General features: G+C 68.8%; 5 protein-coding genes across 5 annotated transcripts; 2 read left to right on the forward strand and 3 right to left on the reverse strand.

The window, feature by feature from the left end:
• Positions 1-1632: 1632 nt before the first annotated feature.
• Positions 1633-3243, forward strand: FBXO46 (F-box protein 46). The gene is made up of 2 exons (XM_088527716.1): positions 1633-1987; positions 2345-3243. Exons 1-2 carry the CDS (start codon positions 1645-1647, stop codon positions 3241-3243), a joined length of 1242 nt encoding a protein of 413 aa, XP_088383842.1. The 5' UTR covers positions 1633-1644.
• A 776-nt stretch (positions 3244-4019) lies between these two features.
• B9D2 (B9 domain containing 2) lies at positions 4020-5501 on the reverse strand. Its single transcript, XM_088527711.1, has 3 exons — positions 5366-5501; positions 4998-5123; positions 4020-4321 (listed from the first exon to the last, which is right to left on the reverse strand). The coding sequence occupies exons 1-3, from the start codon at positions 5454-5456 to the stop codon at positions 4020-4022; spliced, it is 519 nt and encodes a 172-aa protein (XP_088383837.1). The 5' UTR covers positions 5457-5501.
• Positions 5502-6376: 875 nt separating this feature from the next.
• Positions 6377-9499, reverse strand: EXOSC5 (exosome component 5). The gene is made up of 6 exons (XM_088527718.1): positions 9400-9499; positions 9220-9333; positions 7953-8074; positions 6717-6857; positions 6547-6636; positions 6377-6469 (listed from the first exon to the last, which is right to left on the reverse strand). Exons 1-6 carry the CDS (start codon positions 9497-9499, stop codon positions 6377-6379), a joined length of 660 nt encoding a protein of 219 aa, XP_088383844.1.
• A 1290-nt stretch (positions 9500-10789) lies between these two features.
• Positions 10790-18034, forward strand: BCKDHA (branched chain keto acid dehydrogenase E1 subunit alpha). Its single transcript, XM_088527719.1, has 9 exons — positions 10790-10852; positions 11314-11478; positions 11553-11639; positions 11738-11846; positions 12689-12850; positions 12921-13127; positions 14834-14975; positions 15825-15996; positions 17864-18034. Exons 1-9 carry the CDS (start codon positions 10790-10792, stop codon positions 18032-18034), a joined length of 1278 nt encoding a protein of 425 aa, XP_088383845.1.
• Positions 18035-18075: 41 nt separating this feature from the next.
• Positions 18076-21278, reverse strand: DMAC2 (distal membrane arm assembly component 2). Its single transcript, XM_088527720.1, has 6 exons — positions 21261-21278; positions 21053-21168; positions 19873-19953; positions 19661-19800; positions 18306-18468; positions 18076-18238 (listed from the first exon to the last, which is right to left on the reverse strand). Exons 1-6 carry the CDS (start codon positions 21276-21278, stop codon positions 18076-18078), a joined length of 681 nt encoding a protein of 226 aa, XP_088383846.1.
• Between the last annotated feature and the right edge of the window lie 1986 nt (positions 21279-23264).

A 23264-nucleotide genomic window follows, 5' to 3' on the forward strand; every position in this document is an offset into this window, starting at 1 on the left:
GAGTGGGCGGGGCCTGGTAGGAGGAGGGGGCGGGGCCTGGCGGGAGGACGGGGCGGGGCTTGCGAGGTCACGGCGCGGGAACGGCACCACCGGCCAGTCCCGGTCCCCATCCCTGTCCTTGTCCCCATCCCTCTCCTGCCATCCCTGTCCCCATCCTTGTCCCATCCCTGTCCCCATCCTTGTCCCATCCCTGTCCCCACTGCTGTCCCTCTCCCACTATCCCTGTCCCCATTGCTGTCCCTCTCCTGCCATCCCTGTCACCATCCTTGTCCCCATCCCTGTCCCCATCCTTGTTCCATCCCTGTCCCCACTGCTGTCCCTCTCCCACTATCCCTGTTCCCATCCCTGTCCCCGCTGCTGTCCCTCTCCTGCCATCCCTGTCCCCCTCCTTGTCCCCATCCCTATCCCCATCCCTGTCCCCCATCCCTGTCCCTGCTGCTGTCCCTCTCCCGCCATCCCTGTCCCCATCCCTGTCCCCCATCCCTGTCCCTGCTACTGTCCCTCTCCTGCCATCCCTGTCCCCCTCCTTGTTCCCATCCCTGTCCCATTCCTGTCCCCATTGCTGTCCCTCTCTTGCCATCCCTGTCCCCCTCCCTGTTCCCATCCCTATCCCCATCCCTGTCCCCCATCCCTGTCCCATTCCTGTCCCCACTGTTGTCCCTCTCTTGCCATCCCTGTCACCATCCTTGTCCCCATCCCTGTCCCCATCCTTGTCCCATCGCTGTCCCCACTGCTGTCCCTCTCCCACTATCCCTGTCCCCATCCCTGTCCCCATTGCTGTCCCTCTCTTGCCATCCCTGTCCCCATCCTTGTCCCCATCCCTGTTCGCATCCCTGTCCCCGCTGCTGTCCCTCTCCTGCCATCCCTGTCACCATCCTTGTCCCCATCCCTGTCCCCATCCTTGTCCCATCGCTGTCCCCACTGCTGTCCCTCTCCCACTATCCCTGTCCCCCTCCCTGTCCTCATTGCTGTTCCTCTCCCGCCATCTCTGCCCTCATCCTTGTCCCATCCCTGTCCCCACCCTGTCCCCATCCCTGTCCCCCATCCCTGTCCCCGCTGCTGTCCCTCTCCTGCCATCCCTGTCCCCATCCCTGTCCCCATCCCTGTCCCCCATCCCTGTCCCCGCTGCTGTCCCTCTCCTGCCATCCCTGTCCCCATCCCTGTCCCCATCCCTATCCCCATCCCTGTCCCCATCCCTGTCCCCCTCCCTGTCCCCATCCCTATCCCCATCCCTGTCCCCCATCCCTGTCCCCGCTGCTGTCCCTCTCCTGCCATCCCTGTCCCCATCCCTGTCCCCCTCCTTGTCCCCATCCCTGTCCCCATCCCTGTCCCATCCCTGTCCCCACGGCTGTCCCTCTCTTGCCATCCCTGTCCCCATCCCTGTCCCATTCCTGTCCCCATTGCTGTCCCTCTCTTGCCATCCCTGTCCCCCTCCCTGTTCCCATCCCTATCCCCATCCCTGTCCCCCATCCCTGTCCCTGCTGCTGTCCCTCTCCTGCCATCCCTGTCCCCATCCCTATCCCCATCCCTGTCCCCATCCCTGTCCCCACCCTCTCCCTTCCTGCCGTCCCCGTCCCCGTCCCCGCTGACGCGCCGTCCCCGTCCCCGCAGGGCCGGGCCGCCGCCGCGGCCGCCGCGGCCGCCATGGACCCCGAGGTGCTGCCCCCGCTGCAGCTCTGGTGCCCGCGGCCCTTCGGCACCTTCTCGCAGAACCAGCCGCGGGGCCCGGCCCCGGCGCGGCGCCCGCCGGGCCCCAAGAGCCCCGAGGCGCCGGGGGGCGAGAACACCCCGCCGGGGCCGCCGTCCCCGCCGGTGCCGCCGCCGCCGCCGCCGGACGAGGGCCGGGTGCTGCTGGACACGTGGTACGTCATCAAGCCGGGCAACACCAAGGAGAAGATCGCCTTCTTCGTGGCGCACCAGCGCGCGGGCGCCCGCGCCGCCACCACCGCCGCCGTGAAGCTCAAGGGGACCTGGGGGGACATCGGCGGCAGCGGCCGGGCCAAGCGGCGGCGGCGCTCGCACCGGCCGCCCCGCGCCAAGGAGCCGGAGCCGCCGTCCGCCTCGGTGGCCGACATGGTGGCGCTGGTGGAGCAGCGCGCGGCGCTGGCGCTGCAGGGCCGCGGGCGGCCCGGCCCGGTGGCGGCGGCGGTGCCGGTGGTGCTGGTGGCGGCGGAGCGGCGCGTGGCCGAGGCGGTGGCGCGCTTCGAGGCGCGCCGGCGGCACGACGGGGACGCGGCGGCGGCGGCGGCGCCGGGGGACGCGGCCGGGCGCCCCGGCGAGGTGCGCATCGCCTTCCGCATCTCCGGCGAGGCCCGCGGCGCCGCCGCCGCCGCCGCGCCGCCCGGTGTCGCCGCCGCCGCCGGTTCCGCCGGCAAGGACAAGATCACGTGCGACCTGTACCAGCTGCTGAGCCCCTCGCGGGACGCGCTGGCCGCCGACGTGGAGCTGCTGCTGGCCGGCGACGGGGACGCCGCGGCGCGCGCCGCCGGCGAGGACAAAGCGGCGGCGCCGCCGGCGCTGTCGTCCGGCTTCCACGTGGACGTGGTGGTGACGGGCGCCGTGGACGAGTGCGTGTTCCTGGGCCAGGACAGCAGCAAGGCGGCCACGGAGGAGACGGTGTCGCTGGCCGCCGGGGACAACCGGGACGAGGCGCCGCCGCTGCCGCCGCCGCCGCCGGGGCAGCTCTTCCTGCTGCCGGAGGAGGACGACGAGGAGGAGGAGGAGGACGAGGAGGACGAGGGCGAGGGTGAGAAGGCGCCGGCCGACCCGTCGCTGTGCCGCCTGTACCGCCACGTGTCGCACGACTTCCTGGAGATCCGCTTCAAGGTGCAGCGGCTGCTGGAGCCGCGGCGGTACCTGCAGCTGCTGCCCGCGCACGTCCTGGTGAAGATCTTCAGCTACCTGCCCACGCGCGCCCTGGCCGCGCTCAAGTGCTGCTGCCACCACTTCAAGGGCGTCATCGAGACGTTCGGCGTGGAGGGCAGCGACTCGCGCTGGAACCGGCACCCGCGCTACCGCGACGACCCGTGCAAGCAGTGCCGCAAGCGGTACGCGCGCGGGGACGTGTCGCTGTGCCGCTGGCACCCCAAGCCCTACCACCACGACCTGCCCTACGGGCGCTCCTACTGGCTCTGCTGCCACCGCGGGGAGCGCGCGGCGCCCGGCTGCCGCCTGGGGCTGCACGACAACGACTGGGGGGCGCCCGGGGGACACGGCGGGGGACAGCGGCGCGACGACGCCTGAGCGCGGCCGCGCGCCCCGGGGCTGCTGGCGCGGGGACGCCGCGCTGCAAAGAAAGGAGGAGCAAGCGGCGGGGTGTCACGGGGTGGTTGTTGTGGGGACCGGGGGCGGCGCCTGGGGTGGTGGCTCCGTGTGGAGGGTCCTTGCGGGTGACGGCCCCTTTGCTGGTGTCACTCTGCGCTGGGTGACGTTCCAGCTGTTCTGGGTGACGGCCGCACGCAGGTGAGGTCCCCTCCAGGGCGACCTGTCCTGGGCTGCATCCCAACGCAGGTGACACCCGGTGCCCAGGGACATTCCCAGGGTGACAGCTCGAGGTGGCCTCCCCGCCCAGGGTGACGCCCTGTGCAAGGTGACAACGCGGTGCAGGGTGACATCCCCGCGGTGGGGGACATCCCACGGGGGTGGCAGCCGGTTCTGGACTGATGTCCCCATCCGGGTGACGTCCCCGTCCGGGTGACACCCCGGGGAGCGGGTGTAGCGGGTGACCCGAGGTGACACCAACCCCGGAGATAAGCCACGTGACACCGGGGCTCCGCGCATGCGCACACAGCGGTGGGTGGGCGGGGCCGGAGAACGCGGACACGCCCCTTACTTGAGGCCACGCCCTCCGCGCGTGCACGTGAACCCGCTGGCGCGCGCGCGGTGGGACGAGACGGTGCCGTGCGCAGCGGGCGGGGCCGTGCGCAAAGGGCCGCGCGTTAACCAGGCAGACACAGAGGAGAGCGGGGAAACAGCGGCTTTATGGGGGGGGGGGTTCCGGTGTCGGCTCCCGGTGCGGCCTAGGCGCGCACGCCGTAGCGGGCGAGGTGCCGCGGCAACACGGAGAGCTGCAGGTGCACGACGCCCGCGGCCTCGGTGCGCAGGCGGCAGCGCTCGGCGGCGCCCAGCGCGGGGCCGGGCCGGCGCAGCTGCGGCGCGGCGCCCAGCAGGCGCTGCCGGCGGCCGGGCTGCGGGCGCCAGGTGGCGCAGGCGAGCGCGTGGCAGCCGGGCCGCGCCGGCAGCGCCAGGCAGCCGTAGGCGAGCGCTTGGCGGCGGCCGAGCGCGTCCCCGCGCCACACCTGCACGTGGAGCCGCGGCCAGCCTGCGGGCGAGGAGAGCGGCGCCTCAGGGCGGGCCGCGGGCCGTGCGCAGCGGGCGGGGCCGTGTGGAGGGGCAGGGGGCGTGTGCAACGGGCAGGGCCGTGGGAACGGGGGGGAGTGTGTGTGCAACGGGTGGGGCCGTGTGAAGGGGCAGGGGGCGTGTGCAGCGGGCGGGGCTGTGCAAAGGGGGGGAGTGTGTGCAATGGGTGGGGCCGTGTGAAGAGGCAGGGGGCGTGCGCAACGGGCGGGGCTGTCTCAAGGGGGCGTGTGTAATGGGTGGGGCCGTGTGCAGCGGGCGGGGGCGTGTGCAGTGGGCAGGGCCGCGTGAAGAGGGCGTAATGGGCGGGGGTGTGCGTAAGGGGCGGGGCCGTGTGAAGGAGGGGCGTGTGCAATGGGCGGGGCCGTGTGCAGGGAAGGCATGTGCAACAGGCAGGGTGTCCACAAAGGGCGGGGCGGTGTGCAAAGGGGCGGGCCGGGTGCAAGGGGCGGGGTGAGTGCAATTGGGCGGGCAGGTGCAAGAGGGCGTGTGCAAGGGGCGGGGCCATCTGCAAGGGGCGGGGTTGTGCATAAAAGGGCGGGGCATGCACAACGGCATGGGGCCTGCTCAACAATGGGCGGGGCTGTGTGCAAAGGGGTGGGGCTTCGTGCAAGGGGCGGGGCCGGAGGAGGGGCTGTCACCTTGCAGCCCCTTGGTGGCGAAGTGCAGGTCGATGGGGTGGCACCAATAGGCCACGTCCCCGGCCTGGGGGGCGTCCACCTGCGTCTGCCCCTCGCGACGCCCCCCCAGCAGCTTCCAGGCGCTGCCTGCACAGGGGAGGAGGGTGTCAGCGCTGCTGCACACGCGTGTGCAAACACCCTGTGTGTGTGCTGCTGCACACGCGTGTGCAAGCTCCCTGTGTGTGTGCATTGCTGCACACACATACATGCTATTGCACTTGTCTACACGCTCCATGCGTGTGCTTGCTCGTGCATGTGTGCATGCGCATGTGTGGGTGTGTGCGCGCCCCCCCGCCCTTGCACGCGCGCGTGCCGCCCCGCACGCTCACCCGTGTGCACGTCCCACTTGCAGAAGAGGCCGTCGCTCTGCTCGAAGCCGCTGGCGCCCACGATCTGCCCGATGACGTGCAGCTCCGCCATGGCCTGCGGTGGCACACGCACGCCTGCCCCTTGCACACCCGCGCCTTGCACACGTGGAACTCCCGGGAAGGAAGCACCCGCCCCCTTGCACACCCGTTGGCCCGAGGCCCCGCCCCTTTGCACACCCGGCCCCCTTTCCCGCGCACGCGGCGGATCCGCACATGCGCACTATGGCGCTGCCCCCCCCCGCCGCGCAGCTCCGCGCACGCGCACTGCGGCCCCCCAACCTCCTCACGCCGCCGCCGCCCTCGGTCCTTCACCGCCGCGCCGTTCCCGCCGCCGTGCGCGCGCGTGCGCACCCCCTCTCGCGTTGCCACAGCAACGGGGCGCCCGCCCCGCCTTCCCTCGCGCCGCGGACGCAGCGGATTGGCGGAGAAGGGCGTGGCTCCGCCCCTCGCTGACATGCCGAGGCGGTGCCGACGCCATTTTGGGAGCGACCTGGCTCGGGCCGCCCCCTGAAGCCCCCCCCCCGGTGCTCGAGGCCTCGCTGCGACGCAGGAGGCGCCGCCATGGCGGGGGCGGAGCGCGGGCGCGGCCATCTTGAAGCCGTTTGGCATAAGGCGGCTCCGCCACCTCGGGGATGACGCAGTCCGCTGGCGGCCGTACGGCAAAGGGCGCCGCCATCTTGGCAGTACAACCGCATGGGGGCCGCCATCTTGGGGACCGCCCCTGTAGGCGGCTCTACAGTGGCCGACACGGCCCAAACATGGTCAGACACAGGGGCACCACCACCCCAAGCAGTGACACGAGCTCGCCCGGCCTCAGCTGCGGACGGGACCCCAAAACACCCTCTTTGCGCCCAGACCAGGGGCTCATCCCACCCCCTTGAGAAAGACGGTGGCAGCAAGAGACAGACACAGGGTGAGGGGGACGGACGCGGTTTAATGGCCCCAATGCGGAGGGGGACAGGGGGCTCCACGTCACCACTTGGAGTACTTGCGGCGCAGCGAGTCGCGGTAGAAGCGGAAGATGGTGTCGGCCGCGTGCTGGGCGGCCGCGAGGCACCGCTGCAGCTACGAGGAGGACGGCAGCGCAGCGTGAGCGCGCCGGGAGACCCCGAATCGGCCCGTTTCGCCCCAAAACCGCTCACCTCCTCGGCAGAGCAGCTGCCCTTGCTGGTGACCGCCAGCACCTGCCGGTCGGTGCTGCCGATGGCGAAGGTGAGCACGGCGCGCGCCTCCTGCAAAGGGGCAGAATAGGGGGGTGTTGAGGGTCGGGGGGCAGCGGCGGCGGCGCCGTGGGGCTGCCCGGGGGTCTCACCTGCTCCTGGCGCGTCGTGGGGTCCAGCTGCAGGCGCCCGTCGGGCCCCAGGGCGCAGGTGACGCCGCAGAAGAGCGAGGCCAGCGGCAGCCCCGCGTCCAGCAGCCCCAGGCAGGCGGCGTTGAGGCAGCACGAGAGCAGCTGCGGCCGCGTCAAGGCGCCCAACGGGACCCGAAAATGGAGAAATCCGCCCCAAAACACCCAGCGCCTGCCCCAAGGCCCGCAACCCTGACGCTCTGCGCCAAAACTTCACTGTTTAGCCCCAAAATGCAGCTAATTCGCCCCAAAATGCAGCTAATCCGCCCCAAAACCCCCAGCGTCTGCCCCAAGCCCCGCACCCTGACGCTCTGCACCAAAACTTCACTGTTTAGCCCCAAAATGCAGCTAATCCACCCCAAAATGCAGCTAATCCGCCCCAAAACCCCTACTGCCTGCCCCACACCCTGATCCTCTGCACCAAAACTTCACTATTCAGCCCCAAAATGCAGCTAATCCACCCCAAAATGCAGCAATCTGCCCCAAAACCCCCAGCGCCTGCCCCAAACCTCAGCCATGGGCCCCACATCCTGACGCTCTGCACCAAAACTTCACTGTTCAGCCCCAAAATGCAGCTAATCCGCCCCAAAACCCCCAACGCCTGCCCCAAACCTCAGCCATGGGCCCCGCACCCTGACGCTCTGCACCAAAACTTTGCTATTCAGCCCCAAAATGCAGCAATCTGCCCCAAAATGCAGCTAATTCACCCCAAAAGCCCCAGCGCCTGCCCCAAACCTCAGCCATGGGCCCCGCACCCTGATGCTCTGCACCAAAACTTCACTGTTCAGCCCCAAAATGCAGCAATCTGCCCCAAAATGCAGCTAATTCACCCCAAAACACCCAGCGCCTGCCCCAAGCTCCAGCCACGGCCTTGCATCCTGACGCTCTGCACCAAAACTTCACTATTCAGCCCCAAAACGCAGCCATGCTGCCCCAGAACCTCACTAGCAGCACCAAAAAAACATTAATCTGCACCAAAACCCCATGCTCTGCCCCCAAATGCTAGTGAGGTTTTTTGTGCCCATCGCTGCAACAAACCCATCCCAAGAGTTCACAGTGGCCGCAAAAACACCTTAATGTTGCCCAAAAGCCACCGATCTGCCCCCAAACCCCACGGAGCCGCCCCAGGAGAGTCTCTGAAGCCCCCCGAGGTGCCCCCGGCCGCGGAGGCCCCGTTTTCCCCCCGGATTCCCGGGATACGGAGCCGGCGTCGCTGAGGACCTGCAGCACCAGGGTGATCCCGGTGCGCGGGTGCAGGGCGCCCAGCAGCACCGCGTGGCACACGCGGCGGAGCAGCTGCTCCCGGCTGCGCTCCAGCACCCCTGCGGGCACGGGGGGGCTCGGGGCAGCCCCAAAACTGCCCCGCGGGCCCCACAACTGCCCCGCGGGCTCCCCCCATGGATCCCAGAGCCCACATAGGCCCCACAACTGCCCCACAGCCCCCACAACTGCCCCATGCCCCCCCCCCATGGATCCCAGAGCCCCCAGGGGCCCCACAGCTGCCCCACAGGCCCCACAACTGCCCCACAACTGCCCCACGCCCCCCCCCCATGGATCCCAGAGCCCCCACGGGCCCCACAGCTGCCCCACAGGCCCCACAACTGCCCCACGCCCCCCCCGCCATGGATCCCAGAGCCCCCACAACTGCCCCACGGGCCCCCCCGATAGATCCCGGAGCCCCACATCTGCCCCACGGGCTCCCCCACGGCCCCCCCCATGGATCCCAGAGCCCCCACAACTGCCCCACGGGCCCCCCCGATAGATCCCGGAGCCCCACATCTGCCCCACAGGCTCCCCCTCGGCCCCCCCCATGGATCCCAGAGCCCCCACGGGTCCCACAGCTGCCCCACGGGTCCTCCCATGGATCCCAGAGCCCCCACGGGTCCCACAGCTGCCCCATGGGCCTCCCCATGGATCCCAGAGCCCCCACGGGTCCCACAGCTGCCCCACGGGCCCCCCCATGGATCCCAGAGCCCGACGGGTCCCACAACTGCCCCACAGGTCCCCCCATGGATCCCAGAGCCCCCACGGGTCCCACAACTGCCCCACGGGCCCCCCTCATGGATCCCAGAGCCCCCACGGGCCCCCCCAAGGATCCCAGAGGCCCTTCCGACCCCACAACCGCCCCACGGGCTCCCCCATGGATTTCAGAGCCCCCACGGGTCCCACAACTGCCCCAGGGGCTCCCCACTATGGATCCCAGAGCCCCCACGGGTCCCACAACTGCCCCATGTCCCCTCCCTCATGGATCTCAGAGCCCCCACGGGCCCCCTCATGGATCCCAGAGCCCCTTCCAGCCCCACAACTGCCCCACGGGTCCCCCAGCTACCCACAGGCCCCGCTATGGATCCCAGAGCCACCCCCCATGCATCCCAGAGCCCCTACGGGCCCCACAACTGCCCCACGGGCCCCACAACTGCCCCTCCGGCCCCCCAGCCCACCAGCGGCGCCCCTGCGTCCCCCCCACCTGGCAGCCCCACCTTGGGGCGCAGCAGAACCTCGAGCGCCGCCTGGTCCGGCAGCTCCCGGCTCCCCTTCACCTCGCCGGGGCCGTAGAGCCCGGCCAGCACCGACGTGTCCCCTGCGGGGAGCGGGGTGAGCGCGGGGGAGCCCGGGCGGCGCGGGCAGGGCCGGGGCCGCCGCTCACCCTGCACGAAGGCGGCGGAGCCGTCGGGCCGCGAGAGCGGGCCCTGCTCGCACGAGAACGGCCGCAAACGGCAGCCGCCATCATCCGCCTCCGCCGCCATGCCGCGTCGCCGTCACGCCCCATTTCCGCCCTTAGTCGCGCCCCATTTCCGCCCTTAGCCGCGCCCCCTTTCCGCCCTTAGCCACGCCCATTGGTGCGCGGCCAGCCGCGTAGCCACGCCCCTTCCTCGGTGCCCCCTCCGCCCGGTCCCCCTGGGCGCCCCGGTGCGCCGCTGCCTGCGGTCCCCCCCCGCCCCCGCGCGCCCGTGCCGGCCGTTCCTCCCCCCTCCCGAGGAAGATGATGGCGGCGCTGCGGGCGCTGCGCGGGCGGCTCCTGCGGGCGCCGCCGGCCCCGGGAGCCGCGGCGGGAGCGGCCCGAGCTCTCGGCACCGCCGTGAGTGGGGCCCGCCGGGCCCCGCCGCCCCCGGGTCCCCTCCGGGCGCCCCGGGTCCCCTCCCGGCGTCCCCGTTTCGTCCGCGTGTCCTTGTGTCCGTCCGCGGCCGCCATTGGAGCCGCGGAGGGGGCGGGACGGGGACGGGTGGCGCCTGGACGGGGACGGGGCGGATTGGGGCGAAACGGGGCACATCGGGGTCACCTGGCCACGCGGGAGGGGCGATTCGCGCTAATTTGGGGCGGTCTGAGGGGTTTTGGGGCCCTTGGCTGCACAGGGGGGCGATTTGGGGCAGATCGGGGCGATTTGGGGCAATTTGTAGCGAGGTGACACCCCATGGGGCAGATCGGGGTGATTTGGGGCAGTTCGCAGTGAGGGGATGCCCCATGGGGGGCTCAGCAGGGTGATCTGGGGCAGATTGTGGTGATTTGGGGCAATTTGTGGCGAGGTGACACCCTACGGGGAGCTCAGCGGCTTGATCTGGGGCAGATCGGGGTGATTTGGGGCAATTTGCAGTGAGGTGACGCCCCATGGGGGTCTCAGCGGGGTGATCTGGGGCAGATTGGGGCAATTTGGGGCAATTTGCGGCGAGGTGACACCCCACGGAGGGCTCAGCAGGTTGATCTGGGGCAGTTTGGGGTGATTTGAGGCAATTTGGGGTTGGGGACGCCCCATCAGGGGGCTCAGCAGGGTGATCGGGGGCAGATCAGGGCGATTTGGGGCAATTTGCGGCCAGGTGATGCCCCATGGGGGGTCTCAGCGGGTTGATCCGGGGCAGTTTGGGGCGATTTGTGGCAATTTGCAGCGAGGTGATGCCCCATGGAAGCTCAGTGGGGTGATCTGGGGCATTTTGGGGCGATTTGGGCCAATTTGCAGCGAGGTGACGCCCCATGGAGGCTCAGCGGGGTGATCGGGGGCAGATCGGGGCGATTTGGGGCAATTTGCGGCCAGGTGATGCCCCATGGGGGGTCTCAGCGGGTTGATCCGGGGCAGTTTGGGGCGATTTGTGGCAATTTGCAGCGAGGTGACGCCCCATGGAAGCTCAGTGGAGTGATCGGGGGCAGATTGGGGCGATTTGGGGCAATTTGCAGCGAGGTGACGCCCCATGGAAGCTCAGCGGGGTGATCTGGGGCAGATTGGGGCGATTTGGGGCAATTTGGGCTGCGGCGAGGGGATGCCCCATGGGCGGCTCAGCCTGTTGATCTGGGGCAGTTTGGGGTAATTTGGGGCAATTTGCAGCGAGGTGACGCCCCATGGGGGCTCAGCGGGGTGATCGGGGGCAGATTGGGGCAATTTGAGGCAATTTGCGGCCAGGTGATGCCCCATAGTGGGACACAGCGGGTTGATCTGGGGCAGTTTGGGGTGATTTGGGGCAATTTGCAGCGAAGTGACACCCCATGGAAGCTCAGCGGGTTGATCCGGGGCAGTTTGGGGCGATTCGGGGTGCATTGAAGAGCCCGCGGGCGCTGATGGGCGGCCCCGCAGCCGGAGGCGCCGCCGCCGCTCTCGGAGAAGCCGCAGTTCCCCGGCGCCTCGGCCGAGTTCGCCGAGCGGCTCCGCTTCATCCAGCCCAACGTCCTCTCGGGCATCCCCGTGTACCGCGTCATGGACCGCCAGGGCCACGTGCTGGACCCCCGCGAGGACCCGCAGGTGGGGGACACCCCCTGTCCCTGCATCGTGTCCCCTCCTGTCCCCGCAATGTCCCCACGGTGCCGTCCCCGCAGCTCCCGCAGGAGCTGGTGCTGAAGCTCTACAAGACCATGACGCTGCTCAACACCATGGACCGCATCCTGTACGAGTCCCAGCGCCAGGTGCGTCCCCTGGGGACACCCTTGGGGACACCGAGGGTCCGTCCGTGGTGGCATCGAGCCACCATGTCCCCACGTGTCCCCCATGTCCCCTCCCCTAGGGCCGTATCTCCTTCTACATGACCAACTACGGCGAGGAGGGGACGCACGTGGGCAGCGCCGCCGCGCTGGCCGACAACGACCTGGTCTTCGGGCAGTACCGCGAGGCCGGTAGGGGCGATTTGGGGCAGATCGGGGTGATTTGGGGCAATTTGGGGTAAGGGGACACCCCGTGGGGGGCTCAACGGGTTGATTGGGGGCAGATCGGGGCGATTTGGGGCAATTTGGGGTGAGGGGACGCCCCATGGGGGACTCAACAGGTTGATCTGGGGCAGATCGGGGTGATTTGGGGCAATTTGGGGTGAGGGGACGCCCCGTGGAGGGGCTCAGCAGCAGGGCGATCAGGGCAGATTGGAGAGATTTGGGGCAATTTGCCCCAAAGGGGTCCTTGCGGGGGAATCTGGGGCAATTTGGGGCAGTTTGCAGCGAGGGGATGCCCCATGGGGGCTCAGCGGGGTGATCAGGGGCAGATTGGGGCGATTTGGGCCAATTTGCAGTGAGATGACACCCCATGGCGGGGCTCAGCGGATTGATCTGGGGCAGATCGGGGCGATTTGGGGCAATTTGGGGTTGGGGACACCCCATCGGGAGGCTCAGCAGGGTGATCGGGGGCAGTTTGGGGTGATTTGGGGCAATTTGCAGTGAGATGACACCCCATGGGGAGCTCAGCGGGTTGATCTGGGGCAGTTTGGGGCGATTTAGGGCAATTTGCGGCAAGGTAATGCCCCATGGGGGGCTCAGTGGGTTGATCTGGGGCACTTTGGGGTAATTTGGGGCAATTTGCAGTGAGGTGACACCCCACGGGGGGCTCAGCCCGGGTGGGGGACCTGGTCTTCGGGCAGTACCGTGAGGCCGGTAGGGCCAACGGGGGACACCGGGACGGGGCCCAAGAGTGTCCCCAACGTGTCCCCAACGTGTCCCTAACGTGTCCCCAACGTGTCCCCGCGTCCCAGGCGTCCTCCTGTACCGCGGCTACCCGCTGGAGCTCTTCATGGCCCAGTGCTACGGCAACGCCAGCGACCCCGGCAAAGGCCGCCAGATGCCCGTGCACTACGGCTGCCGCGAGCGCCACTTCGTCACCATCTCGTCCCCGCTGGCCACGCAGATCCCGCAAGGTGACATTACGGGGGGGGGCGCCGCGGGGGTCCCCGCGCGGGGACGCTGATGTCCCCCGTGTCCCCGCAGCCGTGGGGGCCGCCTACGCCATCAAGCGCGGCAACGCCAACCAGGCCGTGGTGTGCTACTTCGGCGAGGGCGCCGCGAGCGAGGGCGACGCGCACGCCGGCTTCAACTTCGCCGCCACGCTCGAGTGCCCCATCGTGTTCTTCTGCCGCAACAACGGCTACGCCATCTCCACGCCCACGGCGGAGCAGTACCGCGGCGACGGCATCGGTGACGGCGCGCGGGGACGGGGATGGCGCATGGGGACGGCGGTGGCGCACGGGGACGGCGCGCAGGGATGGGGATGGCGCATGGGGACGGCGACGGCATCGGTGACGGCGCGCGGGGACGGTGCGCGGGGATGGGGATGGCGCATGGGGATGGTGGTGGCGCGTGGGGATGGCACCGGTGCGCAGGGATGGGGATGGCACATGGGGATGGCGCGTGGGGACAGGGATGGCACATGGGGACGGGGATGGCGCGTGGGGATGGGGACGGCGCGTGGGGACGGGGACGGCGCACGGGGACGGTGACGGCGCGCGGGGACGGGGACGGCGTGCGGGGATGGGGATGGCACGTGGGGATGGTGGTGGCGCGTGGGGATGGCACCGGTGCGCAGGGATGGGGATGGTGCATGGGGACGGGGATGGCGCGCGGGGACAGGGATGGCACGTGGGGACGGGGATGGCGCGTGGGGACGGGGACGGCGCACGGGGACGGGGATGGCGCACGGGGACGGGGATGGCACATGGGGACGGGGATGGCGCGTGGGGACGGGGATGGCGCGTGGGGACGGGGATGGCACATGGGGACGGGGATGGCACACGGGGATGGGGATGGCACACGGGGATGGGGATGGCGCATGGGGACGGCGACGGCATCGGTGACGGCGGCGGCACGGGGGGACAGGGACGGCGCGTGGGGATGGGAATGGCGCGTGGGGACAGGGATGGCGCATGGGGATGGCACCAGCGCGTGGGGATGGGGATGGCACGTGGGGATGGCGATGGCGCACGGGGACGGGGACGGCGCGAGGGGACGGGGACGGCGTGCGGGGATGGGGATGGCGCATGGGGACGGCGACGGCATCGGTGACGGCGGCGGCACGGGGGGACGGGGACGGCGCGTGGGGATGGGGATGGCGCATGGGGACGGGGATGGCGCATGGGGACGGGGATGGCGCGTGGGGATGGTGGCGGCGCACAGGGATGGCGCATGGGGACAGCGGTGGCGCACGGGGACGGGGATGGCGCATGGGGATGGCACTGGCGCGCGGGGATGGGGATGGCACGTGGGGATGGGGATGGCACATGGGGACGGGGATGGCACATGGGGATGGCACCAGCGTGTGGGGATGGGGACGGCGCGTGGGGACAGCGGTGGCGCGCAGGGACGGGGATGGCGCATGGGGATGGTGGTGGCACACGGGGACGGGGATGGCGCATGGGGATGGTGGTGGCACACGGGGACGGGGATGGCGCATGGGGATGGCTCTGGTGCACAGGGATGGCACTCGCACATGGGGACGGCACCGGTGTGTGGGGATGGCACCGGCACGCGGGGACGGGGACAGCGCACGGGGATGGTGGTGGCGCGCGGGGACGGGGACAGCGCGCAGGGATGGGGATGGCGCGTAGGGACAGCACCGGCACGTGGGGACGGCAGCTGCGTGTGGGGATGGCCCGGGTGCACGGGGATGGGGACAGTGTGCGGGGACGGGGACAGTGCGCGGGGATGGCACTGGCACATGGGGATGGCACTGGCGTGCAGGGACAGGGACGGCGCGAGGGGACGGCACCGGTGCATGGCGATGGGGACAGCGTGTGGGGACAGCACCGGTGCATGGGGATGGCACTGGCGGGCAGGGATGCCGGTGGCACGTGGGGATGTCACCACCGCGCGGTGACGGGGCCGGCGGCGCTCACGCGTCCCCGCAGCCGCCCGCGGCCCCGGCTACGGCCTCATGTCCATCCGCGTGGACGGCAACGACGTGTTCGCCGTGTACAACGCCACCAAGGAGGCGCGGCGGCGCGCCGTGGCCGAGAACCAGCCCTTCCTCATCGAGGCCATGACCTACCGGTGAGCGCGGGGACACCGGGGGACACGCGGGGACATGTGGGGACACACGGGGACACGCAGGGACACATGGGGACATGGCGCGGGGGGACGGCGCAGGGACATGTAGGGACATGTAGGGACGCACGGGGATGCACAGGGATGTGTGGGGGACACATGGGGACAGCCCAGGGATGCGCGGGGACACACAGGGACACATGGGGACGCGCGGGGACACGTGGGGATGGCACGGGGACATGCGGGGACACATAGGGACGCGCGGGGACGGCGTGGGGACATGCAGGGATGGCGCGGGGACACACAGGGACACATGGGGACACACGGGGATGGCATAGGGACACACAGGGACACGTGGGGACGTCCCCAGCGCTCACGGCCGCGCTCCCATCGCAGCATCGGCCACCACAGCACCAGCGACGACAGCTCCGCGTACCGCTCTGTGGACGAGGTTGGGGACACATGGGGACACATGGGGACACATGGGGACACACAGGGACACACGGGGATGGCACAGGGACACACGGGGGGACACAAGGACACGCCGGGACACACAGGGACACATGGGGATGTCCCCAGCGCTCACGGCCACGCTCCCACCGCAGCATCGGCCACCACAGCACCAGTGACAAGAGCTCCACGTACCGCTCCGTGGACGAGGTCGGGGACACGCGGGGATACAGGGGGACACGCGGGGATGGCACAGGGACACATGGGGACACACAGGGACACATGGGGACACAAGGGGATGGCACAGGGACACACGGGGACACACAGGGACACATGGGGACACAAGGGGACACATGGGGACATGTGGGGATGTCCCCGGCGCTCACGGCCGTGTTCCCACCACAGCATCGGCCACCACAGCACCAGCGACGACAGCTCCGCGTACCGCTCCGTGGACGAGGTGAACTACTGGGACAAGCAGGACCACCCCATCTCCCGCCTGCGGCACTACCTGCTGCGGCGCTCCTGGTGGGACGAGGAGCAGGAGAAGGGCTGGAGGAAGAGCTCCCGCAGGATGGTGCGCGGGATCGCCGCGGGATGGGCGGGATGGCAGCAGGATTAGTTGGATTGCGGTGGGATGAGCGGGATTGTGGCAGGATGAGCGGGATGAGTTGCATCGCAGTAGGATGGACAGGATGGCGGCGGGATGAGCGGGATCGCGGCGGGATGAGCAGGATCACAGTGGGATGAGCAGGATCATGATGGGATGAGCAGGATCACGGTGGGATGGGCAGGATCATGGTGGGATCGCGGTGGGATGGGTGGGATGGCAGCAGGATTAGTTGGATTGCGGTGGGATGAGCGGGATGAGTTGCATCGCGGCAGGATGGACAGGATGGCGGCGGGATGAGCGGGATCACAGTAGGATGAGCAGGATCAAGGCGGGATGAGCGGGATCACAGTGGGATGAGCAGGATCCCGGCGGGACGGGCGGGATCGCAGCGGGATGAGCAGGATGGTGGGATGAGCGGGATGGCGGCGGGATGCGTTGGATCATGGTGGGATGAGCAGGATGGTGGTGGGATGAGCAGGATCATGGCAGGATGGGCGGGATCGTGGCGGGACGGGTGGGATTGCAGTGGGATGAGCAGGATCCCGGCGGGACGAGCAGGATTGCGGCAGGACGGGCGGGATCGCAGCGGGATGAGCAGGATCCCGGTGGGATGGGCAGGATTGCAGTGGGACGAGCGGAATCCTGGTGGGATGATCGGGATCACAGCGGGATGAGCGGAATCCCAGCGGGCCGGGCGGGATCACGGCGGGATGAGCGGGATCACGGCAGGACAAGCGGGATGGCGGCGGGATGAGCAGGATTGTGGCAGGATGAGTGGGATGAGTTGCATCATGGCAGGATGGGCAGGATAGCAGTGGGATGAGCGGGATCGCGGTGGGATGAGCAGCAGCGCAATGGGATGAGCAGGATGAGTTGGATCATGATGGGATGAGCAGGATCGCGGCAGGATGAGCGGGATGTGTTGGACTGCAGCGGGATGGGCAGGGTCGTGGTGTGATGAGTGGGATTGCAGCAGGATGAGCAGGATTGCATTGGGATGAGTGGGACGGACGGGATCGCAGCGGGCCGGGGGATGAGTGGGATCCTGGCGGGATGAGCGGGATCGCGGCCGGACAAGTGGGGTCCCGACGGGATGAGTGTGATTGCAGTGGGATGAGCGGGATCACGGCGGGACAGGTAGGATCGCGGTGGGACGACCGGGATTGCAGCAGGACGAGCGGGATCCCGGCGGGACGAGCGGGATCGCGGCGGGACGAGCGGGATGAGTTGGATTGCAGCGGGATGAGCAGGATTGCAGTGGGCCGGGCGGAATCCCGGCGGGATGAGCAGGATCACACCGGGATAAGCGGGATTCCGGTGGGATGAGCGGGACGAGCGGGATCGCGGTGGGACGAGCGGGATGAGTTGGACTGCAGCGGGATGAGCGGGATCCTGGCGGGACGAGCGGGATGAGCGGGACGAGCGGGATGAGTTGGATTGCAGCGGGATGAGCGGGATCCCGGCGGGACGAGCGGGATGAGCAGGACGAGCGGGATCGCAGCGGGACGAGCGGGATGAGTTGGATTGCAGCGGGATGAGCGGGATCCTGGCGGGACGAGCGGGACGAGCGGGACGAGCGGGATCGCGGCGGGACGAGCGGGATGAGTTGGACTGCAGTGGGATGAGCAGGATCCCGGCGGGACGAGCGGGATGAGCAGGACGAGCGGGATCGCGGCGGGACGAGTGGGATGAGTTGGATTGCAGCAGGATGAGCGGGATCCCGGCGGGACGAGCGGGATGAGCGGGATCACGGCGGGACGAGCGGGATGAGTTGGATTGCAGTGGGATGAGCGGGATCCCGGCGGGACAAGCGGGATCCCGGCTCCCGCAGGTCCTGGAGGCGTTCGAGGAGGCCGAGCGGCGCCCCAAGCCCAGCCCGCGGCTGCTGTTCTCCGACGTGTACGCGGAGATGCCGCCGCACCTGCAGCGGCAGCAGGCGGCCCTGGCGCGGCACCTGCGCCGCTACGGCCAGCACTACCCGCTGCAGCGCTTCGAGCAGTAAAACCGCCATTTCGAGCAATAAAACCGGGATTTCCGGCCCGTTTAATGTCCCGCGCCGTCGTCCCGCATCCCCGCGGATCCCGGGACGTCCTCCTGCTCCATGCCCACCACGCGGCAGCCCGGGAGCATCTCCTCCAGCAGGATCCGGAGCAGCCCCTTGTGGGACACGGCCGGCAGCTCCGACACGTCCAGGCGCTGCAGGAGCCTGCGGAGCGGGCGGGGGTTGCGGCGCGGCCGCATCCCGTGGGATTGGGATTGGGAATGGCGCTCACCGCAGGTGGTGCAGGGCGGCCAGGCCGCGCTCGGTGACGCGGGGACACCCGGCCAGCGACAGCTCCCGGAGGCTCCCGGCCAGCGGGTGCAGCCGCGCGATGGCCCAGTCGTCCAGGCGCCGGCAGCCGCCCAGGTCCAGGTGCTCCAGCTCCGGCAGCCGCACTGCCGGCATTCCCGGCATTCCCGACATTCCCGGCTCCGGCCGGACACCTCCCAGCATCTCCCAGCTCCAGCATCTCCCAGCTCCCTCCTGCCAATTCCCAGCTCCATCCCAGCACTCCCAGTCCCCTCCTGGCACCTCCTGGCTCCATCCCAGCTCCATTCCGGCATTCCCAATTCCTTCCTGTCACCTCCCAGCCCCATCCCGGCACTCCCAGCTCCATCCCAGCATTCCCAGTTCCCTCCTGTTACCTCCCAGCTCCATCCCGGCATTCCCAGTTCCCTCCTGGTACCTCTCGGCTCCATCCCAGCTCCATCCCAGCATTCCCAGTTGCCTCCTGGTACCTCCCGGCTCCATCCCAGCTCCCTCCTGTCACCTCCCAGCCCCATCCCAACTCCATCCCGGCATTCCCAGCTCCCTCCTGTCACCTCCCAGCCCCATCCCAACTCCATCCCGGCATTCCCAGTTCCCTCCTGTCACCTCTCAGCCCCATCCCGGCACCTCCAGGCTCCGTCCTAGCAATCCTGGCTCCATCCCTGCAATCCTGGCTCTGTCCCACCACCTCGAACCATCTCTCCGCTCCATCCCAGCTCCATTCCAGCATTCCCAGTTCCCTCCTGCCACTTCCCAGCTCCATCCCGGCACTCCCAGCTCCCTCCGGTCACCTCCCAACTCCATCCCAGCACCTCCGGGCTCCGTCCCAGCAATCCCAGCTCTGTCCCACCACCTTGAACCCCCTCCCAGCTCCATTTCGGCATTCCCAGTTCCCTCCTGCCACCTCCCAGCCTCATCCCAGCTCCATCTCGGCATTCCCGGTTCCTTCCTGTCACCTCCCGGCTCCATCCCAGCTCCATTCCGGCATTCCCAGCTCCATCCCACCATATCCCGGCACTCCCAGCTCCCTCCTGTCACCTCCCAGCTCCATCCCGGCACTCCCAGCTCCCTCCTGGCACCTCTCGGCTCCATCCCAGCTCCATTCCGGCATTCCCAGTTCCCTCCTGGCACCTCCCAGCTCCATTCCGGCATTCCCAGCTCCCTCCTGCCACTTCCCAGCTCCATTCCGGCATTCCCAGTTCCCTCCTGTCACCTCCCAGCTCCATCCCGGCACTGCCAGCTCTCCCCCCGGCAGCTCCCAGCCCCATCCCACCCCATCCCGCCTTTCCCATCACCGCCGGCCCGCGGCTCCGGGCTCACCCAGGTACTCGAGGCCGCCGTATCCCACGTCGGAGCCGCGCAGGTCGACGGCCACCACGGGCAGGTGCCGGAGCCGCAGCAGCTCCTCCCGCCAGCGCCCGCGGGAATCCCCACGGATCCACGCGTCGCATCCGCGGAATCTGCCGGGGACGCCGGCGGCGTCAGCGTCCCGGCGGGATGCGGCGCTCCGGGCGGGAAGCGGCGGGACTCACCGGGCGCCGCCGCCACGGGACAGCGCGAAGAAGGCGCCGGCTGTGTTGGGGCCGTAGAGCTGCTGCACGCGGGCGCAGGAGCTGCGCGGAGACGGGAATACCGGGAATACCGGGAATATGGGGACCGCTGGGAATACCGGGATCCCCAGGACCCCCAGGAATACCGGGATCCCCGGGAATATGGGGACTGCTGGGAATACTGGGACCCCTGGGAATATGGGGAACGCTGGGAATAGCGGGACCGGTGGGAATACCGGGATCCCCAGGATCACCGGGAATACCGGGATCCGTGGGAATATGGGGACCGCTGGGAATACCGGGATCCCAAGGACCACCAGGAATACCAGGACCCCCGGGAATAGCAGGACCGGTGGGAATACTGGGATCCCCGGGAACATGGGGACCGCTGGGAATACTGGGATCCCCAGGACTGTCGGGAATATGGGGAACACTGGGAATACCAGGATCCCCAGGACCACCAGGAATACTGGGATCCCCAGGAATATGGGGACCGCTGGGAATACTGGGATCCCCAGGACCACCAGGAATACCGGGATTCCCCACTGGGAATAGCGGGACCACTGGGAATACTGGGATCCCCAGGACTGTCGGGAATATGGGGAACACTGGGAATACCAGGATCCCCAGGACCACCAGGAATACTGGGACCACCGGGAACACGGGGACCGCTGGGAATACCGGGATCCCCGGGAATACAGGGACCACCGGGAATAGTGGGATCCCCAGGACCGTTGGGAATACGGGGAACACTGGGAATACCAGGATCCCCAGGACTGCCAGGAATACCGGGACGGCTAGGAATACAGGGACTGTCGGGAATACTGGGATCCCTGGGACCACCGGGAATACAGGGACTGCCGGAATACTGGGATCCCCGGGACCGCTGGGACTACGGGGACCATCAGGAATATCGGGATCCCTGGGACCACCGGGAATATGGGGAACGCTGGGAATACCGGGATCCCCGGGACCGCCGGGACCACTGGAAATACCGGTACTGCCGGGATCCCCGGACCGCCAGGAATACCGGGACCGCCGGGAATACCGGGAACGAGGGGAATACCGGGATCCCCGGGACCGCCAGGAATACCGGCAGCACCGGGATCCCTGGGAATGCCGGGAACACCGGGAATACCGGGATCCCCGGGGCGGTACTCACGCGTCCAGGTCCTCGCGCAGGCGGGACAGGACCGCGCGCAGCGGCGCCGGCAGCGCCCAGGAGGCCTCGGAGCGGGCGGGGGGCGGCGGGCGGAGCCGCCCGGGGCAGCGGCGGAGCTGGGGGGACACGGGGGGGGTCACGGGACACGGCGGGGACGGGGGGACCCTCCGGGGACCCCGTTGAGACCGGAGGAGAGGGGGTCACCTACCGCCGCCAGCGCCGCCATGTTGTGTCCTCACGTGACCAGCGCGCGCCTAGGGACACGCCCCCCCAGCGTTGGCCACGCCCCCCAGCGTTGGCCACGCCCCCCTGCCGCGCGCTCTGCCGCCGCCTGGCGGGCGGGAGGGCGGCCCCGCGGTGGAGCTGCGCATGCGCGGCCGGCGGCGGTCCCCGTGTGTCCCCTTGCACCATGTCCTCCCTATATCCCATTGCACCGTGTCCCCAGCACCGTGTGTGCCCTTGCACCATGTCCGCTTGCACCATGTCCCCTTGCACCCTGTCCCCATGCACTGTGTCCTCCCAATGTCCCATTGCACCATGTCCCCTGCACCGTGTGTCCCCTTGCACCCTGTCCCCATGCACCATGTCCCCATGCACTGTGTCCTGCCTATGCACCCGGTGTCCCCTTGCACCGTGTCCCCCTGCACCGTGTGTCCCCTTGCACCCTGTCCCCATGCACTATGTCCCCATGCACTGTGCCCTGCTTATGCACCCGGTGTCCCCTTGCACCATGTCCCCCAGCACCGTGTGTCCCCTTGCACCGTGTGTCCCCTTGCACCCTGTCCCCATGCACTGTGTCCTCCCTATGCACCGTGTGTCCCCTTGCACCGTGTGTCCCCCTGCACCCTGCGTCCCATTGCACCCTGTCCCCATGCACCATGTCCTCCCTATATCCCATTGCACCATGTCTCCAGCATCGCGTGTCCCCAACACTGTGTCCCCTTGCACCCTATGTCCCCAGCACCGTGTGTCCCCTTGCACCCTATCCCCATGCACGGTGTCCTGCCTATGCACCCTGTGTCCCCTTGCACCGTGTCCCCCAGTACCGTGTGTCCCCCAGCACCGTGTGTCCCCTTGCACCATGTCCCCAGCACAGTGTGTCCCCATGCACTGTGTCCTCCCTATGCGCCCTGTGTCCCATTGCACCATGTTCCCTTGTATCCTATGTCCCCTTGCACCATGTGTCCCCTTGCACCCTGTCCCCATGCACTACGTCCTCCCTGTGCACCATGTGTCCCGTTGCCCAATGTCCCCTGCACTGCGTGTCCCCTTGCACCATGTCCCATTTCACCCTATGTCCCCCGCACTGCGTGTCCCCTTGCACCCTGCTTGTTGCACCCGGTGTTCCCCTGCACCCCGTCCCCCACGTGCCACCTCCTGTCCCTGCCGGCCCCCTTGTCCCCTTCCTTAGCCCCGTTAAACCGAGTTTACCCCGCCCCCCCTTCCCGTTCACCTTCCCAAGGTCCCCCCCCCCCCCCCAAACCGGATTACCTCCCATCTGTGCCCGGATTAGCCCCCCCGCGTGCGCAGCCACCGGGCAGGACCTGGCACGGGGGGAGGGAGCACCTTGAGCGTGCCCCTTGTGCAAGCCCTGGTGTGTGCACCCCATAGATGTGTGCACCCCATATGTGTGTGCACCCCATACGTGTGTACGCCCTGTGCAAGCACCCAGTGTGCAGGGATCCCCGTGCATTCATCCCATACGTGTGTGCACCCCATATGTGTGTGCACCCCATATGTGTGTGCCCCTTGTGCAAGCACCCATGTGTGCACCCCATACATGTGTGCACCCCATACGTGTGTACACCCTGTGCAAGCACCCAGTGTGCAGGGACCCCCCTGCATTCACCCCATATGTGTATGTACCCCATATGTGTGTGCACCCCATATGTGTGTGCGCCCTGTGCAAGCACCCAGTGTGCAGGGACCCCCGTGCATTCACCCCATATGTGTGTGCACCCCATACGTGTGTGCCCCCTGTGCAAGCACCCAGTGTGCAGGGACCCCAGCGCATTCACCCCATATGTGTGTGTACCCCATACATGTGTGCACCCCATACGTGTGTGCACCCCATACGTATGTGCGCCCTGTGCAAGCACCCAGTGTGCAGGGATCCCCATGCATTCACCCCATACGTGTGTGCACCCCATATGTGTGTGCACCCCATACGTGTGTGCACCCCATACGTGTGTGCGCCCTGTGCAAGCACCCA

Source organism: Tinamus guttatus, unplaced genomic scaffold (assembly GCF_059628265.1).
Source record: "Tinamus guttatus ecotype Peru unplaced genomic scaffold, ASM5962826v1 Tinamus_guttatus_pri_ptg000289l, whole genome shotgun sequence".
NCBI lineage: Eukaryota > Metazoa > Chordata > Aves > Tinamiformes > Tinamidae > Tinamus > Tinamus guttatus.

Excerpts from the sequence above, each read along its gene's own strand:
- FBXO46 (XM_088527716.1), top strand. The coding sequence starts at position 1,645 with ATGGACCCCGAGGTGCTGCCCCCGCTGCAGCTCTGGTGCCCGCGGCCC. Across the intron at positions 1,988-2,344 it reads GACCTGGGGGGACATCGGCG|GTGTCGCCGCCGCCGCCGGT; the intron begins GCAGCGGCCGGG and ends CCGCGCCGCCCG.
- B9D2 (XM_088527711.1), bottom strand. The coding sequence starts at position 5,456 with ATGGCGGAGCTGCACGTCATCGGGCAGATCGTGGGCGCCAGCGGCTTC. Across the intron at positions 5,124-5,365 it reads CAAGTGGGACGTGCACACGG|GCAGCGCCTGGAAGCTGCTG; the intron begins GTGAGCGTGCGG and ends TCCCCTGTGCAG. Across the intron at positions 4,322-4,997 it reads CGCCACCAAGGGGCTGCAAG|GCTGGCCGCGGCTCCACGTG; the intron begins GTGACAGCCCCT and ends CCTCGCCCGCAG.
- EXOSC5 (XM_088527718.1), bottom strand. The coding sequence starts at position 9,499 with ATGGCGGCGGAGGCGGATGATGGCGGCTGCCGTTTGCGGCCGTTCTCG. Across the intron at positions 6,637-6,716 it reads CCACGACGCGCCAGGAGCAG|GAGGCGCGCGCCGTGCTCAC; the intron begins GTGAGACCCCCG and ends GCCCCTTTGCAG. Across the intron at positions 6,470-6,546 it reads GCAGCTGCTCTGCCGAGGAG|CTGCAGCGGTGCCTCGCGGC; the intron begins GTGAGCGGTTTT and ends TCCTCCTCGTAG.
- BCKDHA (XM_088527719.1), top strand. The coding sequence starts at position 10,790 with ATGGGGGGTCTCAGCGGGTTGATCCGGGGCAGTTTGGGGCGATTTGTG. Across the intron at positions 11,847-12,688 it reads CGGGCAGTACCGCGAGGCCG|GCGTCCTCCTGTACCGCGGC; the intron begins GTAGGGGCGATT and ends CCCGCGTCCCAG. Across the intron at positions 14,976-15,824 it reads ATCGAGGCCATGACCTACCG|CATCGGCCACCACAGCACCA; the intron begins GTGAGCGCGGGG and ends TTCCCACCACAG.
- DMAC2 (XM_088527720.1), bottom strand. Across the intron at positions 19,954-21,052 it reads CTGCGCGAGGACCTGGACGC|CTCCTGCGCCCGCGTGCAGC; the intron begins GTGAGTACCGCC and ends GTCTCCGCGCAG. Across the intron at positions 18,469-19,660 it reads CGGCGGCCTCGAGTACCTGG|TGCGGCTGCCGGAGCTGGAG; the intron begins GTGAGCCCGGAG and ends GAATGCCGGCAG.